Raw genomic sequence first — 16,644 nt, 5'->3', positions numbered from 1 at the left:
TTAGTATCCAAATTTATAATTACTTATTTTGAGAGTGCAGTGAGTAATAACTAATACTATATTACCAAAATTTAGAGTTAAATAAAAAAAAGTCTCATAAAGTAGAATCGGTAATTATTTGAGAGAAGAAAAAAAAATATATATATATTTTTACACATATACAAAATTATTATTGTAAATTGGCCACCTGAATTAGGACGACTAATTATTTACTTTGATCATTTGAATTTTTAAGACGAAGTTTGTGGTTGGAATTATGGATCACACAATAACAATTCTATTTTGTTAGTATTTTCTTCGTCTTAAATTTTATTTGTAAATTTTAATGTTTGGATTGATCGGTTTTTAATTTGTGACTCTTTTATTTTTCATATTAAAGAGGTTTTTATTTTTATTTTCTGATTTTCTGTGTAATTTTTTTACTACATTAATAATGTTTACTACCCGCAACCTAATGGTGAGACTATGCCATTTGAGCTATAATTCATTGGCAAAGATAAAGTTTAATTTTATACATTGTTATAGTGTATAAACAATTTTACATGATATTCAAATAAATATTGTTACATAAATAAAATGAATGGCTATTCAAATGTCAGTAAAATTTCAGATGTATGTAACAGCTTTCTTTCATCTAACTTTATATGAAATTAACTGTTTCTGCCACCTCAAATGCCACTTATATTTGACTAAATTGTTTAACATAACTCGAAAACATAACACATATCCCTCACACATCTTGAGTGTTCGATCTTGATGGTCTCAAATATCTTATATCACCCTCTAGAGACGCAGAGTTCCCTCCGGCATTCCGATCATTAGAAGTCGAACCGCGCCTCCTCGGCCTCCCCTCGCCGCCGTCAAAGGCCTTCGTCACCATCCCTCGCAACTTATCGGGGCTGGGATACATTTTCCTCTGCAAGAATCCAGAGTAAGACTCCAAGAACTCAACATAAGCCGGAACAACAAGCTTCATAGTGGATTCTCTCATTTGTTCTCTCAAATCTAAATCCGGAATGCTATAACCACCTCTTATGTGCCTCTCACAAACCTCATTCAAACACTTGAAGAAACTCTCCATCTTCTCATTCACCAACCTTCCTATGCTATCCTTCCCATGTTCTTGGACATCGCCGCCATCCAAAATGCCCACCAGAACACCCCACGATTGCTTCTGGTACAAGTAAGCTGATTCTTCCGCCACTGTTTTGTACCCAATCTTCATGTATTGATCTCCCAATAGCTCACCAAGTTCTGTGTTCTTGGTCCTCATGTAAATGTACCAATACGTGTTCATCAAGAAAACTTGCACTAAGATCTTGTCCCTACATCTTGAACGTTTTGATTCAATGTTTCTTGCAAGTGCTTCCATGACATTGGAAATTGCATTCTTCAATAGACTCCCATCTGTTTCTTGTTTTGACAGTATCCCATTTTTCCATATTTGTTCTGTTCTTAGAACCTTAGCCATGGATGTTCTGTAATTCTCCGAGGCAAGGTACTTTAGGTAGTTAATTGCGTACCTATATTGTATGGTTTGACTAAATTATCATTTAACCGTTCTTAGCTATCAACTTCACGTGAAAACAAAAATACATGTGAATTTTCACTATAAATATAGTATAGATATGTCACTAAATTTTTAGCAGAATAAAGTTTCACAGGACATTAAAAAAATGGTAAAGTATTAAATCAGTCCCTTATGTTTTAGCATAATTCTGTTTTGGTTCTTAAGGTTTAAAGTGTCATAATTGAATCCAAAAAAGTTTCATTTAGCTTCAATGTAGTCCCACCGTGAGGTCAAAGTTAAATAATTAACGGAATGTCCTACATGACAGCAGTATAAGAACAAGATCGATAATTTGGAGAACAAGTACAAGTTCCAGAAGTTCAAAATCAATCGTGAATGTATCAATACATTTATTTATCATTCTTGTTAGTTCTATAGAAAATATTTCATTTAAATTGTAAGAAAAATGATAAATAAATGTATTGATGTATCCACGGTTGATTTTGTGCCTCTGGAGCTTATACTTGTTCTCTAAATTATCGATCTTGTTCTTGTATTGCTGTCATGTAGGATATTCTGTTAATTATTTGACTTTGACCTCGCGATGGGACTACATTGAAAATAAATGAAACTTTTTTGGATTCAAATAGGACACTTTAAACTTTAAAGACCAAAACAGAATTACGTCCAAACGTATGGACCAATTTAGCACTTTACCCTTAAAAAAATGATGCATGATAGTGATTAGTGAGGCATACCTAACAAGTTTTGGAACAGAACCATCTTGTGGTGGAGGAAGTCCATCAGCATTGCCTTCAATTTGCAATCCAAATTCCCAAAAAACTTTGCTGGATGCATCAATAATAAGCTTCTCAAGTTCCCTAAACCTAGTACAAATATCCACACCAGATTCACCTTCAAAAGTTTCCAACACATGTTCTTTTAGCCTCTCCAATGATTCAAACATGTCCAAAAGCTTGAACAACTTCTGCGGCTCCTTGCTGCTCCTCGCAACTCCTTCGCCGAATCGAAAGAACACGGCCATGATCTTGTCTGAGATTTTAACAAAGCATTCTGGCCAAACTAGTCCATCCATGATTGTGCCTAGGACTCTTTGGCAGAGTGATTTCTCTGACTTGAGAACTTTTCTAACAGCAACTTGGAAGTGTTGGGTCCAAAGGGTTATGGCTGATTCTAAGGTTTCCCATTCCATTTCATCAATTCCTTCTGGTGTGTATGTTTTTAAGTAATCTGGGTTTAGCTTCATTAATGCTTTTGCAGCCCTTCTATACCTCACCTGTTAATTCATGTATTAACACAAATGTGTGATTAGAACTTTAGTCATTGTGACTATATAATAGGTAAATTGATTGTTACATAACATAATTTCTTCTTATTCTTTTAGAAATTAATTTTGATGTGCTCTCAGTGTAAAGTAGTTTTACATATGCATTTGTAATGCCACGTCAGTAAAAATAACTACCTTTTACATTAATTGCTTGAATAGTCAACTAAAAAAACGGATGTAATTGCATGACTGTGTAAAACCCTTTACGCTATTAATGCATCAAAATTAAACTCATTCTTTTATCCTAAAGTTGTTTTGGAAATGGGGAATCTGTATCCTTCTTCTTTTGCTTTTCACTTTTTTTTTCAACCAAAGCAATGAAATGGTCTACAGTTAGTGTGATGAAAACCTATGTGCAAAACTTCAAATATCTTTTTTTTATATAAAAAATAATATTAGAATTAATTTCTATACATGTGAGGTTTAAGACTTTAAGCAGTGTACATCTATTCTAGTTAAACTAACTAATAAGAGTAGGTCAAATAAAATATTTTATCCCATATATTTTTTCTATAGAGAATATCTACTATTAAAACTAAAACTGAAGTAATGAAAATAAAAATAGTTAAATAGATGAATCATCACCTTGACGTAGATATCAATGCAAATATCCAAGCAATCATTAGCAGCAAGAGTGAATGAAATTCTTCTGAGGACTTCAACTTCAAGCTCTGACCCCAATTCACAAGCAACAAAGTTGTTATTGACAAGTTCATTGTTAGTATCATTATTATTTTCATCATCATCATCATATTGTAGTTGTGACATATCTCCTAGGTTCTTATGCTTTATGCTCAAGAATATTGCCTCAAATTCATCTTGCATATGAAGCAAAGCTTGGTCTAGTAACCCTTCAAATCTCATCTCATCCACCTCAGTTTCATACAGTGCCTTCAGTGTGGCTAGTGCCTCTCTCAACCTATGCAAATGGTTCATATTATTAATATAATTTGTCTAATAATGTGCAAATAACAATGATAAAAATTTTATGAAACTAAATAAAATACTATATTACTCTCTTTGTTTCAAAATTTTTGTCTCTTTTAAATAGAATAGTTAATTGAAATAAAAAAAGGTATCTTGATAATAACTTAGTGAAACTTAAAATTACCAAAAAAAAAATTTTGTTGACAAAATTGTAAATTGAAGATGAAAACTTCATCCTTTATATGTAGCAAAAGGACATTATTTGTTGGGTAAATTTTGTTAGCAACATAAAAATGATCAAAGTGTGTTGTATGAGTATGACAACCTTTGTGTCCTGTATTGATCCGCAGCCTTTGTTCTGCTTATGAACTCCACAACCTCTTGAAGCTTCAAAATGACACCCTCACCAACTTGACATATAGAGTTAATCGCCTCGTTTAACCTATCAACGCAATCGGCGTATTCTAGAAGCTTCTGGAGCCTCTTCTGCTGTGTCCTCTCGGCCAAGAGATTGGCCGAGAGGTCAAGAATCCGGTGCTGGAGGGACTCGGCGACCTTAAAGGTCTCGATGAGCTCCAGCGCCGGCGAAACGGCTCGGTTGATCCTTGTTTCAAGTGCTTTCCTTGACATGGCCAAGGATTGCAAAGGTGTGATCCTTCTGGATGCATTGGATAAAGATCCTTGTAAGAGATCGAACCTTGTTTCCATGGTTACAAGGTTGTGTTCCATGATCTCTGTTGCTCTGAGGAAAGATTCTAAATCAGAACATGCTGATTCAAGCTTATTAAGAGCTTGGTTTTCCTCAGGGTCCTCATTATCATTGGATTTTGGTGTTAATGGTGCCATTTTTTGGTTCGATAAACTTATGGAATTTTGGTTTGAAGGTTTGGAAATATATTAAGAGAGTAGTGAGTGATCTTAGTTATTAAATAATAAATACTATATTTTTAAAGCGGCATAGTTATTGTTTTATTGGAGAAGTTGTGTAATGTTTTAATATTTTTAAGTCATTACTAAGAAATTAATACTCAATTTGACCCTAAAATTTAAAATCGAATTTAATTTGACCTTTAAAATTTTAATAGATTTAAAATAGACTCAAAATTTACAATTTTAACTCACATTAACTTTTGAGCTAATATCCGTTAACAACGTTTAATTTGGTATATTAATATATTGTGATTTGGATTCTTTGTCGAACTTCTATGTGACCAAAATTTATTAAAACTCCAAAACTTGTTATTGTCATATGTTGAATCAAACTTCTAAAAGGTCTAATAAATCTTAGTTGTATGAAATCTAGACGAGAAATTCAAATCTTAGCAAGTTATTGTAAATTTTAGGAGTCGAATTGAGTCAATTATAATTTTAAGAGTCAATTTAAGTCCGACCTTAAATTTCAGAAATCAAATTGAGTATTATTTTATACTTAGAATTCGAATCCAAGATTAATGACAAAAGAAAAGTATTTGTAACTCAAACTAACCATGTGTTAGTAGTATTTACGAAAGAAAAATAACTGAAAATCTTAATATATCTTCTTAATTTTTAAATAAAATTTTTATTTCTTAAAACCTTTTAATCTTTTGATATTTTAAAAAATAACATATATATTTGAGTTTTTATTCATTTACGTATTAAGAACATAATTAGAAAGATGGATTAAAATTCCTAATCATTACTCTTATTAAAACTACTAAACACTATGAAAATGATGAAAATTATATTAGAAATATGACTAGAAATTTACAATAATGATGATTTATAAAATTAAATTAAAAATAACAAATAGCCATTTTGAATTTGATTCCTAACAAAATTTTCAATTCTCTTTCAGATTTGAAAATTCACCTATATATCCTCTTTGATATAAAAAGATAGTAAAATAATTGTTTAGTGGTACAAACATTAACAAATTCTAGATACAGTGACTGAGATGCTCATCTTTTTAAACGATGTGAGACTTTTTATAAGAGATTTTCAAATCTCATTTGTTCCCCGAAATTTTAACTAGTGACCAAAAAGAATATTTACTATCAGATTAAATAAAGAGTTTTTCCGGCTTTAATAAAAAATATTTAGTATATTAATTAAGGAGTTATATTGGACCATTTATTCCGAAGAAATTTTCATTGTTGAAAAGCAGAAGATGTGGAAAGAATAATGCTCGATGTGAACAAGGGATACAAATGGCGTTTCATTGTGAGAAACAAACAAAACGACAACTGGGCAGCTTAGAATATGCAAAGCCGGTATATTTAACTTTTGTTATTCATTCTTTCACTTTTTTAAAACAATAATATTAATAATCAATAAATTAATCACTCTGAAAATGATCGCCTAAGTGAATTATAATAAAGTGAATACTATGGTGTTTATCACTTTGTATTTAAGTTATTAAAAAAAATAAATAAATAATATTTAATAAATTTTATATAATTTATTTTTTATTTTAAATATTTTATTTTTTATTTAAAAAAAATTAAAAAAAATTAAACAATTTAAACACAAGGCATCATAGAACCCACCTTCTAATAAACGTCAAGACTTGATATGTTCTTTTGGAAGTTTTGATATAATCATCCTATATAATTTTAAAATAGATTCCCAAATCCGTGGTTGTTTCATAATAAATGCATTCAGAATAAACTAGCTAGTTTCTTGTTAGACTTTGATAATAAATTATTAAATATTTTTTCGGTAAAAAAATTTAGGAATTAAATTAGTCATGTTATATACTATATATATTTTTATATATTTTATAATTAAATAATTAAATATTTAATAATAAACTACATATATTTAGTTTTTTATTTAAGGAAACGATTTCCTGTTTTTTTATTTGGATATGAGAATATGAGATTGAGAATTTACTCATGACTATTTGTTTGTTTCAATTTAAACCTCTAATGACAGCCTTTGTATTTTTTATGTTTCCTAGTCTCATGGAATTTTCATATAATCATATTTGATGTGCATTTTTTTTTTAAGTTTAATTTTGATGTAAACATTTAATCAAATTCAGATTATTTTTAAAAATATAACAGTATACATTTAAATATTTGTGTAAAATTATTTTATATTATCAATTTTTTATCAATAATTATAATAAGCTTAACTCTATATAAAAAAGGAACAAAATGCAATCAGTAATGTTGTATAGATAATGCTACTAGTCCAATAGGTATTAAGACAAATCTAAGTGGATCTCAAACTAACTCAATAACAACATTCCATGAAGGTCATAGATCTTCCTAATTGTATAAATATAATAATAAAACTTATAAATTATAAACATAAACATAAACATTGCCAAAAGTATCCTAATTGTATAACTAAAAAAATAAATAAAAATAAGATAATTATTTTAATAATATAATTGTTCATGTCCTATCCCAATATTATAATTCAGGTTTAAGTAAGTCAAAAGAGGTCCAATCAGGTCTAAGTAAGTCAAAAGAGGTCCAATCTAAAGATTGGCCTTTACTGTTTAGCCGACCTCTTTGGAGGTCAAGTTCGACATAAACCGGCAGATAACACTTATTTACCTAAAATCTCTCATCCATCTACTTCTAGAAGAGATATCTTAATAACACTACGGTTATCCACCTTCAGAAGTCCACCTTCAGAAGTGACATAATCCAATACATCCTATACATCCTAAACCTACTTATACATCCTAAACATACTTAATTCTTTACTAACTTAGATATCTTTACAGGTATCACCCCATTCTTAGATATCTTTACAGGTATCATCCCCATTCCATCCAGTGCACAACATCTTTACAGGTATCACCCCATTCCATCTGATGCACAAATCTTTACAGGTATCATCCCCATTCCATCCAGTGCACAACATCTTTACAGGTATCACCCCATTCCATCTGATGCACAACTCGAACGGCATCTTTACAGGTATCACCCCCATTCCATCCAGTGCACAACATCTTTACAGGTATCACCCCATTCCATGTGATGCACAACTCGAACGGCAATTCCAGGCTTAAACCTTTCATTCAAACACAATCCATTCAAACACAATCCATCTCTGAATCATCTCTTTCAGATTATCCACGTAACAATAATATATTTATTTAAAAATAATATTATACAGAGTTAGATTTTTTTTTTTACTATGATAAACTGTTAATAATTTAATCAAACATATTTAGATGATCATATCTTCATATATATACAAAGCTTAGATATCTTCATTATTCGAAGGTTTAAAGATATTATAAACAGTTAAATAATTTAATCAAACATATTTAATTAAATAATAAAATATATTTAACTAAACATATAGTTAAATATTCATTATTTAACACCATTCAACTATTTAGACAAATTTAGAATATAGTTACCTAAAAATAAAAATTCAAGAGATTTGTTTAGGAACTGAAAAGAGAATTAGGAAAATGAGGGTAACACCAAGATTCATAACTAGCAAACTTTGTCCTTAAAGTACATTAATATTATAAGCACAAAGCATAACAAAACTATATAATATATATAATTGATAGCTAATACTATATTAGCATATATCTATTATATAACTATGTAATAATGTACATAGATATATATGTATAATATATAGATAATAATAAGAACAAAGCTAAGGTTTCACACTACTACTAGAACTATATAATCTAAGAAGAAATTAAAATAAAAACATGCAGATTTCTTAAAGATTGCAACTAGATTGAGAAGCTTCTCTGGTGCGCGTGTGGAACCTCCACGAGAACACATAATCCCTCGATTCACAACACAACTTGGTAACATCACAGAAAGCATTCACACAAAACTTCTTCCTCTGATCTTCACTGCTTTGCCATTCAATCCTAACCCAGCAAGAGAATCCATTTGATGATGATGAATCTGGTATCTTAATTGAATCATCACAGACTTGAAGTGCTACTTCACCACTTATCCTCTTGTTACTTCTTGGAGATGATGATCTTGGTGATGATGATGGTGTTGATGATGATGCTGATGACCCGCATTGAATGCTTGTTACCATGGATTCAAGCCATGGACATTCTGGTTGACCAACTAGTTCCTTGTATGAGGAATTTACCATCCTAACCCGGTTTTTTGAGTCTGTTATAATTGCTGGTAATGTCTCGGTTTCAACCTCATCCTCAACCTCTTGTTTTCTCTTGAGATTCTGATCTTGAATTGCCATTGTTGCATCTTCATTGATGCAACCAACGCTTATGGAGGAACCAACCGGTCGAACCGGTTGAGGAGCTACTACTACCACATTGTTATTTGTTGCTGCTGTCGCCGTCATCGCCACCGGCCTCTGAAGTTGCTGCAAGAGATCCTTCTCTTCCGGGATGTGCAACTTCGCAGTCAAATTCAGATCAAATGTTACTTCTTTGCAAGCATTGTTGTTGTTGGTTAAGTCAAACTTTGGTGGTTGATGGATGGAAGAAGTAGAAGAAGAAGAAGGTGAACATGGAAGAAGTGGAAGTGTAACCAAACTTGGGCTTGTAGTGGAATTACTGATAGTGCTAACATCATTAGTGTTTTCTAATTGACAATTAAGAACCCCAATTGCATGATTAGAGAGAGGATTACCGAGTTGTTGATGAGGAGGAACAAAATTCAAACTTTGTAATGAAAGTAGGTTCTTTGTTGTAGAGGGATAAAATCCTAGTAGAAGATTATTTGTGTTGTTGAGTTTTTGCCTTTTAAAGAGTGAAGAAGGTGGAAGTGTTAAAATTGGGGCTCTACCTCTCTTTCTAGTCCTTGTTGGTCTTGCTTGAAGCTGTGGCCAAAGACTCCTAAGATAAGGAGAATTCTTGATCTTTTGAGAGAGTGAATTGTTGCTGTTGCTGCTGTTGGAGCCATTGTTATCAGTGAGGGAGCTTGATGAGGAATTATTGGTATCTGGCTTTGGAGCTATTGGCCTATACCTTGACATGATCTCAGCCGTTTTTGCTGTATTATTTGGGTAATTAGGGTTCAGAGTTTTGATCATTTTGATGGATTTTGAGCACACCCTTTTGTATATTTTGGCCTAATTTATCTCTTGAAGTAAAAAAGATCCAAACTTTGGTTGTGATTTGAGAGGATATGGGATTATAGCAATGTGGGTGGTGTATGTAGTTGAAAGAGTTATATAAAGGGGGAAACTGAAAGAGAAGAGAGGAATTGGGTATGTGTTGTGAGAGTGAAGTTTGAGAGTGTTTGTGTGTCAAAATGTGTGAGTGGAGAGGGTTGTGACTTGTGATGGCGTGTTAGTTTTTGTTTTATTTGAAGGGGGAGATGTTTTTAGGGAGTGAGATTTGGGGAGTATGAGAAGGGAACCAATGAGAGAAGGGCAAACATGAAGCAATAAGAGAGGAGGAAGTGACACTTGGAGTTTGCATGGTGGGTACGTGTTGCCATGGCTCATCAAGAAGGACATCTGGGGATTGGGCACAAAGGGTGGGTCCATGCATGCTTACACATATATACATGCCCTATAGTAATTTTATTGGATATATATATAGTATGTGGATTTTTGGATAGATTAAGGATATTTGTTTTTGTTTTTCAGTGTTAGATATATATAATTATTATTTATGTCATATAAATTTTTTTAAAAGGTAAATTTATAATATAATATTAAAATTTTTATAATTAAATAATCTAAAATTTAATCTTTTGTTAAATCTTAAAAAAATAATATACATAAAACAAATATAATTATTTATATATTTTTTTGTTAGTTTAAATTTTAGAGAAAAGTAATTTTATTATTTTTAATATTATTCATGATCATTGATGAAGAATATATAAATTTTATTTAGTCTAAATGAAATACTATATTGAGCCAAAAAAATTTCGGGGATAAGTAATATAAAATATAAATACTTCATATTTTAATTATTTCTTTTGCTGTGTGTTATGTTATTTTTTATTTATATAAAATTTATAATGAATTGATTGGCTTATTAGTGTCCAATTTGATTTTCGCACATATTAATTATTCTTCTTAAATAATGTCAAAGATGTTTATGGCTCCGCTTGACTCAAATATTCAAATTAAATGTTCTGGATTGAATTTGAGTTTTTTAAAAAATTAAATGGGTATCAAATAAGTTTATAAAAAAATTGCAGTTGACTAGAGATTTCTAAAAAAAATCAAGTAAATATCTCAAAAATTGTAATGTTAAACACATTTCATTCTTTTATTAATCTCATATTCCATTCATCAGAAATTCATAAAATTCAGCATTACAATGCTTTGAACATTTATTTAGTATTTTCTTTAAAAAAATTATAAATTTATCAAAAAATGAAAGAATTCGCAATAACTTATTCAATATATATTTAATTAAAGATATATAAGTTTAAAATTTTTTTTATAGAATTTACTTGTCCTATTAAAAAGAAAAATTATCATTAAAAAAATTAAATTTTGATATACTGTCAATGTAAAATAATTTTATATATACATCTAATTACATAGCATCACATTAATAAAAATAATTATCTTTTATGTTAATAGCATAAATGGTCATAAAAAAAAATAAATGTGATTTATACGACTGTATAAATCGCACCATATATTCTCACTATATCAAAATTAAATTCATAAAAAAATCAAAAATGGTAAAATTGCATAGAATATGGTTAAATCCATTGGATAAGAATCGAGATGGATGGCAGAAATGGGAATTTGCATTGGGTGCATTGATTTTGTCAAAGGTACAGAAATGTAATAAGATCTAAGAAGGGAATGGAGGTTGACGCAGCAGAGTGATGAATATGCTAACACCATTCCACCAATGAGAGGCGTTTGGTTAACCCTACTCTCTGTCTTCATAACGCGTGTGCTTTTCGTTGCCATGCATGGATACACCTATTAGCCTTCATTGGTTTTCTCAATTTTCTTATGTCGGTTCCATTTGTTCTTTCTTCTTCCACATGTCCCTCCCACCCCTCTTCTCTTTGCATGCAACTCCATCAGATACAATCATCTCATTGGACAACCCATTTCAACAACGGTAACAAGTAACAACCACTCAATTTATTAAGCTCTTACTTATGAGAAAAAAATGTTATATAAAAAAAAAATTGATATATTGTTAATATAAAATAATTTTATATCTACATTCAATTATTATATTAATAAAAATAATTATATAAAAAAAATATAGGTAGATAATAAAAATATTAAACAATGTAAACAATAAATTTATTAGATATTCAATTCACTAGGTGTGTAGATAATTATTTTAATATTAAAATTTAGGTGAGTAATTTAGAGTATAGTGTGTTTTACTTGAATTAGACCAATTTTAAAACTCGTTGTTAATGTTGTTCAAAAAAATCATTGGTTACTTAATAACATAACCCGAATCATATTTTATATTAGTTGGTAAACGGTCATTCAAACAAACAAATATAATTGCACGACGGTGTAAAATACATTACATTCGGTGCATTAAAATTAAATTCTAAAATTTATAAATCGATAAAAATAATTCCAAAAAAATAAAATAACAAATAAAATATTTAAAATATTTAAATATTTGACAAAAATATGAGTAGTTAAATAGTTTTGGTTTTTGTTAACAGACAGAAATAAAATTGTTTGATAATAAGTTATTTTTGTCAATTTTTTACATTATTCAAATTTTTTTTTATTATTTTTGTTAGTATCTAAGTTATTTTTATATGAATTCTTAATATATTCTATCTTATATTGGAAAAACCTACATTTTAGTTAGGGCTGCTTCTACTCATTTTAACTCTAAGCACTTACATTTAAAACTATGAATTTTAAATCAGAAACCAAATAATAAAGAAGTACGACCTTCACCTCGTCTTTTGGCCTTTCTAGTTAAAACTAAATTTACTTAACTCATAATAAGAACTTGCATTATTATTTGGTGGTGGAAATTCAGGTGCAGTTGACTACAGTTGACTACACGTAAAGTTAATAGTTAAAAATTGTTAGATGGTTTGATTAATTTGACTAAATTTTCATCTAACGACTCTTAATTATCAATTTTACGTAAAGTCGACTGCACCTGAGTTTATACCTTATTGGGTCTAAATAAAATTAATTAGATACAGAACACCTTTACTTTTGAAATATCTTGCACCGCATTCCTATCATTTAAGAGATTACGTCACTCAAGAGTTTTGATGTGTTGAAATTTCAATGCTATTACTAGCTGTGTTTGGCTTGGCTTGAATCTGCTGACATTTTTCAACACTTATTCAGGGAAAAAATTATTATTTCTCATAACATATGATACAAAGATATTTATGTGTTAGAGCTAATAATATGATATTTTATATATAAAAATAAGAATAATATTATATGTACATTAAAATCAGTCATTTATATAAATTAAAATACATATTAAAATATAAATACAAATTAAAAATAAATTAAACTAAATATGTATTTATATATAAATACATTGATAACTGATTTTAGTATATAAATAATATTTTTTAAAAAATAATAAAGTGCAACATACATACATGCATACACTCAATGTTTGGATTGTATATTCTGGGTTTCGTCAATAATACTACTGGGATACATACAACCAACAAGGAAAATGATATTTGTATAAAGATTTCATTTGGTCTAAAATATGCAGGCTGTAACAGCCTAGCTTAACTAACTCTTGTATGTGAATATTATTCATTTTTATCACACTGGTTTTTATAATTTTATTTTTGATAGTAGACATAATAGAAAAGTTTCCATATTCATCTATCACAAAAACCAGATATTTATAAAAATATATTTACACACTAAAATTAATTATTGAAATCATTATATATTATAAAAATATACTTATCTGTCACTATGTACTATGTGTTAGTCTTAGCTCTCTCTCTATATACATACACTGTATAGAACTATTAACATCCAAAAAGATATAAAAAAGGAAACAAAGACCAAGACGTTAAAGTTATATCATAATAGATATAAAATATTTGTATAAAAAATATTTTAGCTATAAAAATTTAATAAATTAGCGATAAATTTTACGATTTTTTTTTTTTTTATCATTAATCGTTACTAACTAATAAAAAATTGATGATGCATTAACAACAAAATATTTGAACTTGAGAAAAATAATTGATTAGCAAGAGATTTACAAAGAAACTAATTTCTTACAAATTGAGTATTATAGTTAAAAGAAGGGTGAAATTTTTTTTCGCTAATTCGTCATAAATTAATTAGCAAGTAATTACTTAAGAATTTTACAGAATAAAAATAAAATAGTGAGGAATACGGTTGTTATTATTTCGTCGCAAGTATTTGATATTCAATTAGCGAGAGATTTACTCTTAGATAATTCTTAGCCAAAATTTACCTTCATTTTATTGCCAACAATTCACACACTAATTCGTCGCTTAATAAATTTATTGTGAAAAGATGTATTAGCGAGGAACAATCCTAACTAATTAGTCACAAAAGACTTGAAATGCATTTTGTGATAGACAATCTCCTAGCTAATTTATCACTGAAATATTTTTCGCAGGCAACTAGTTTCTCGTAAATTTGTCGCAACAGATAAATCATTCAGTTAGGGGAGTGTGCCTTACTAATTAGTTGCTAAAGCGAAAATTTGGATATTGAGAACTTAGGACCTCAGTAGCGAGAAATTCGCGACCCCTTAGCAACTTACACACTTTGTTCGTTAAATTCAAGTCACTAATTAGTGAGCAAAATACATTTGTCACTAAGTCGTCACAATTTTAGTTTAGCGAGTGACTTGACAACTGCAATCTTGTCGCAAAACAAAAATTATGCCCTACTTAATTTGTAGCAAATAACTCGCTAGTTTTATTGGAAATCCGTCATATAGATATAATAAATTCAAAGCTAATTCGTGAATTTATTAAATGTAATTAATCGCAACCAAGTTGGGTTGGTCTAGTGGTTAGCTCACTAGTCCGCTTAAACAAGTGTCGGGGGTTCGAATCCCGCCTTGTGCATGCAGCAACCTATTGGCCAGCGGCAAACCCTTAAATGGAGCTCAGTGCCGCGACGGATTAGTCCTTGACCTGCCGGGTTGGGAAATACCGTGGGAAACCAAAAAAAAAATGTAATTAATCGCAATTGAGTCACTAATCAAAAGCTTGTTTAGTGAGGAATTAGCAACCACTTAACCATTGATAGACTTTCCTTACTTGTTTCATGTTGCTACTAATTTGTGAGGAAAAATATTAGTCTTTATTTCGGCAGTATTTTAATTTAGCAACTGAACAAGTTGTTACAAATTCATCGTAAAATTCAAGTTATTTGTTGATAATGATGAATTGCATGTAAAATGTAGCTATCAAATATGTTCTATCGAAAATTCAATCAACACGGTAAAAAAAATAGTTAACTTAAAAGTGACATTTTTTTTTGCTAGAATAATTTTTTTTTTTCAAAAAAATTGGTTTCATGTCCTTTTTTTTTTATGATATAACAGGTGTAATTAACTAGTGAGCAAAAATTACTAAAATATCCTAATATATATAGTAGCTAAAGTGTAGATTGTGTTAGTAACATATTTTTTGGACTCTTGTATAAATAGTCTCATGTTTTCATATTAGTTATCAATAATAATATAATCACTTTTGCTTCCTTTCGTTCAATTTCTAGACTAGGTTTTCTCTCTCCGTAATTCATTTTCATATGGTATCATGGACATTCATAATTCATGGCCGACTCACTTAAAATCTCACACACAAGTGATCCCACTAATAATATTGTACCTACTCTATCTTCAATTTCTTCTCTATTCACTCTTATTTCCAAACCCTTCACCATTTCTCTTTCTCAAAAGATTTCAGAGAATAATTTCTTGATCTGGCGCCATCTTGCAACCTTGATGATTTGCGGCCAAAAATTCTAAGATCATCTTGATTTATCCAAAATTCTTGCAAAATTCAACAGCACCAATGATGAAACAACGCTAAAAGAATCAACAGCGTATAAATCATGGAGAACTGACGACTATAACCTCACTTCTTAACTCTGTTTCCGTGGAAGTCCCCTTTCAGCACCCTATCATTGGGTGTAAGTTTACACACGAAATCTGGGCACGAGTTCAAACATATATATTTTGCATCACAAACCAAAGCAAGAGTTCAACAACTTCAACATCAATTGAAGTCAATCAAGAAAATAGATTTCACCACTGAATATGTCTTACAAATCAAAAAAATTGTTGACTCATTCAATATTGTAAGAAAGCTAATTACAGGTAATGAATACACCAATATCATATTTGACGGCCAGAATGAGAATTATGAATCTTTCATTACTTATGTGATTGCAAAGGATTTTCTTTATAACTTTCCCAATTTAGAAGAATTATTGACAGCTCAGGAGGATATTGTTGAGAAATTCAAAAAGACTGATTTTTTACCAATACAAGTCTATGTCTCTCAAATCACTACCTCTAAAGTACACAACTCAGAATTTTTCCCTCAACTCTATGGATGTGACTCTTTTAACAACTACAAATTGCGGAATAAATTCAGGCTGCATTTTCAACCACCGTGAGTTTGCATATTGTGCTAGTATCACTTTTCTTGGACTATTGTATAAATAGTCTTCTATTTTCATATTGATTATCGATAATAATAGAATCACTTTTGCTTCCTTTTGCTCAATTTTCAGGCTAGGTTTTTGTAATGTCCTAACTTTTTTTTTGAAACATTTTACATCTAATTCTTTTTACTACTACCCAACCCGCCAATTTTATCAAAATGCTTACACTACCCTTATTTTCTTTTCCCAATCCTAACCCTAATTTCAAAATAAACTCAAACACTCTCATCTCACACGCTACACATACAGAAAAAATAGAGAGGGTGAGGATCAGGAAGAAGAA

General features: G+C 29.9%; 2 protein-coding genes across 2 annotated transcripts; both read right to left on the bottom strand.

Moving 5' to 3' along the window:
* Positions 1–544: 544 nt before the first annotated feature.
* On the bottom strand, positions 545–4,655 carry LOC112756042 (exocyst complex component EXO70I-like). The gene is made up of 4 exons (XM_025804444.3): positions 4,111–4,655; positions 3,444–3,777; positions 2,269–2,807; positions 545–1,523 (listed from the first exon to the last, which is right to left on the bottom strand). Exons 1-4 carry the CDS (start codon positions 4,629–4,631, stop codon positions 731–733), a joined length of 2,187 nt encoding a protein of 728 aa, XP_025660229.1. The 5' UTR covers positions 4,632–4,655; the 3' UTR covers positions 545–730.
* Positions 4,656–8,206: 3,551 nt separating this feature from the next.
* Positions 8,207–10,034, bottom strand: LOC112756041 (uncharacterized). The gene has a single exon (XM_025804443.3). It carries the CDS (start codon positions 9,771–9,773, stop codon positions 8,472–8,474), a length of 1,302 nt encoding a protein of 433 aa, XP_025660228.1. The 5' UTR covers positions 9,774–10,034; the 3' UTR covers positions 8,207–8,471.
* Between the last annotated feature and the right edge of the window lie 6,610 nt (positions 10,035–16,644).

This window comes from Arachis hypogaea, chromosome 6 (assembly GCF_003086295.3).
Source record: "Arachis hypogaea cultivar Tifrunner chromosome 6, arahy.Tifrunner.gnm2.J5K5, whole genome shotgun sequence".
Taxonomy (NCBI): Eukaryota; Viridiplantae; Streptophyta; class Magnoliopsida; order Fabales; family Fabaceae; genus Arachis; species Arachis hypogaea.
Note: the sequence above shows the minus strand (reverse complement) of the source record. Positions and strands in the feature narration are given on the sequence as shown.

Excerpts from the sequence above, each read along its gene's own strand:
- LOC112756042 (XM_025804444.3), bottom strand. The coding sequence starts at position 4,631 with ATGGCACCATTAACACCAAAATCCAATGATAATGAGGACCCTGAGGAA. Across the intron at positions 3,778-4,110 it reads GATCAATACAGGACACAAAG|GTTGAGAGAGGCACTAGCCA; the intron begins GTTGTCATACTC and ends CCATTTGCATAG. Across the intron at positions 2,808-3,443 it reads GCATTGATATCTACGTCAAG|GTGAGGTATAGAAGGGCTGC; the intron begins GTGATGATTCAT and ends ATGAATTAACAG.
- LOC112756041 (XM_025804443.3), bottom strand. The coding sequence starts at position 9,773 with ATGATCAAAACTCTGAACCCTAATTACCCAAATAATACAGCAAAAACG.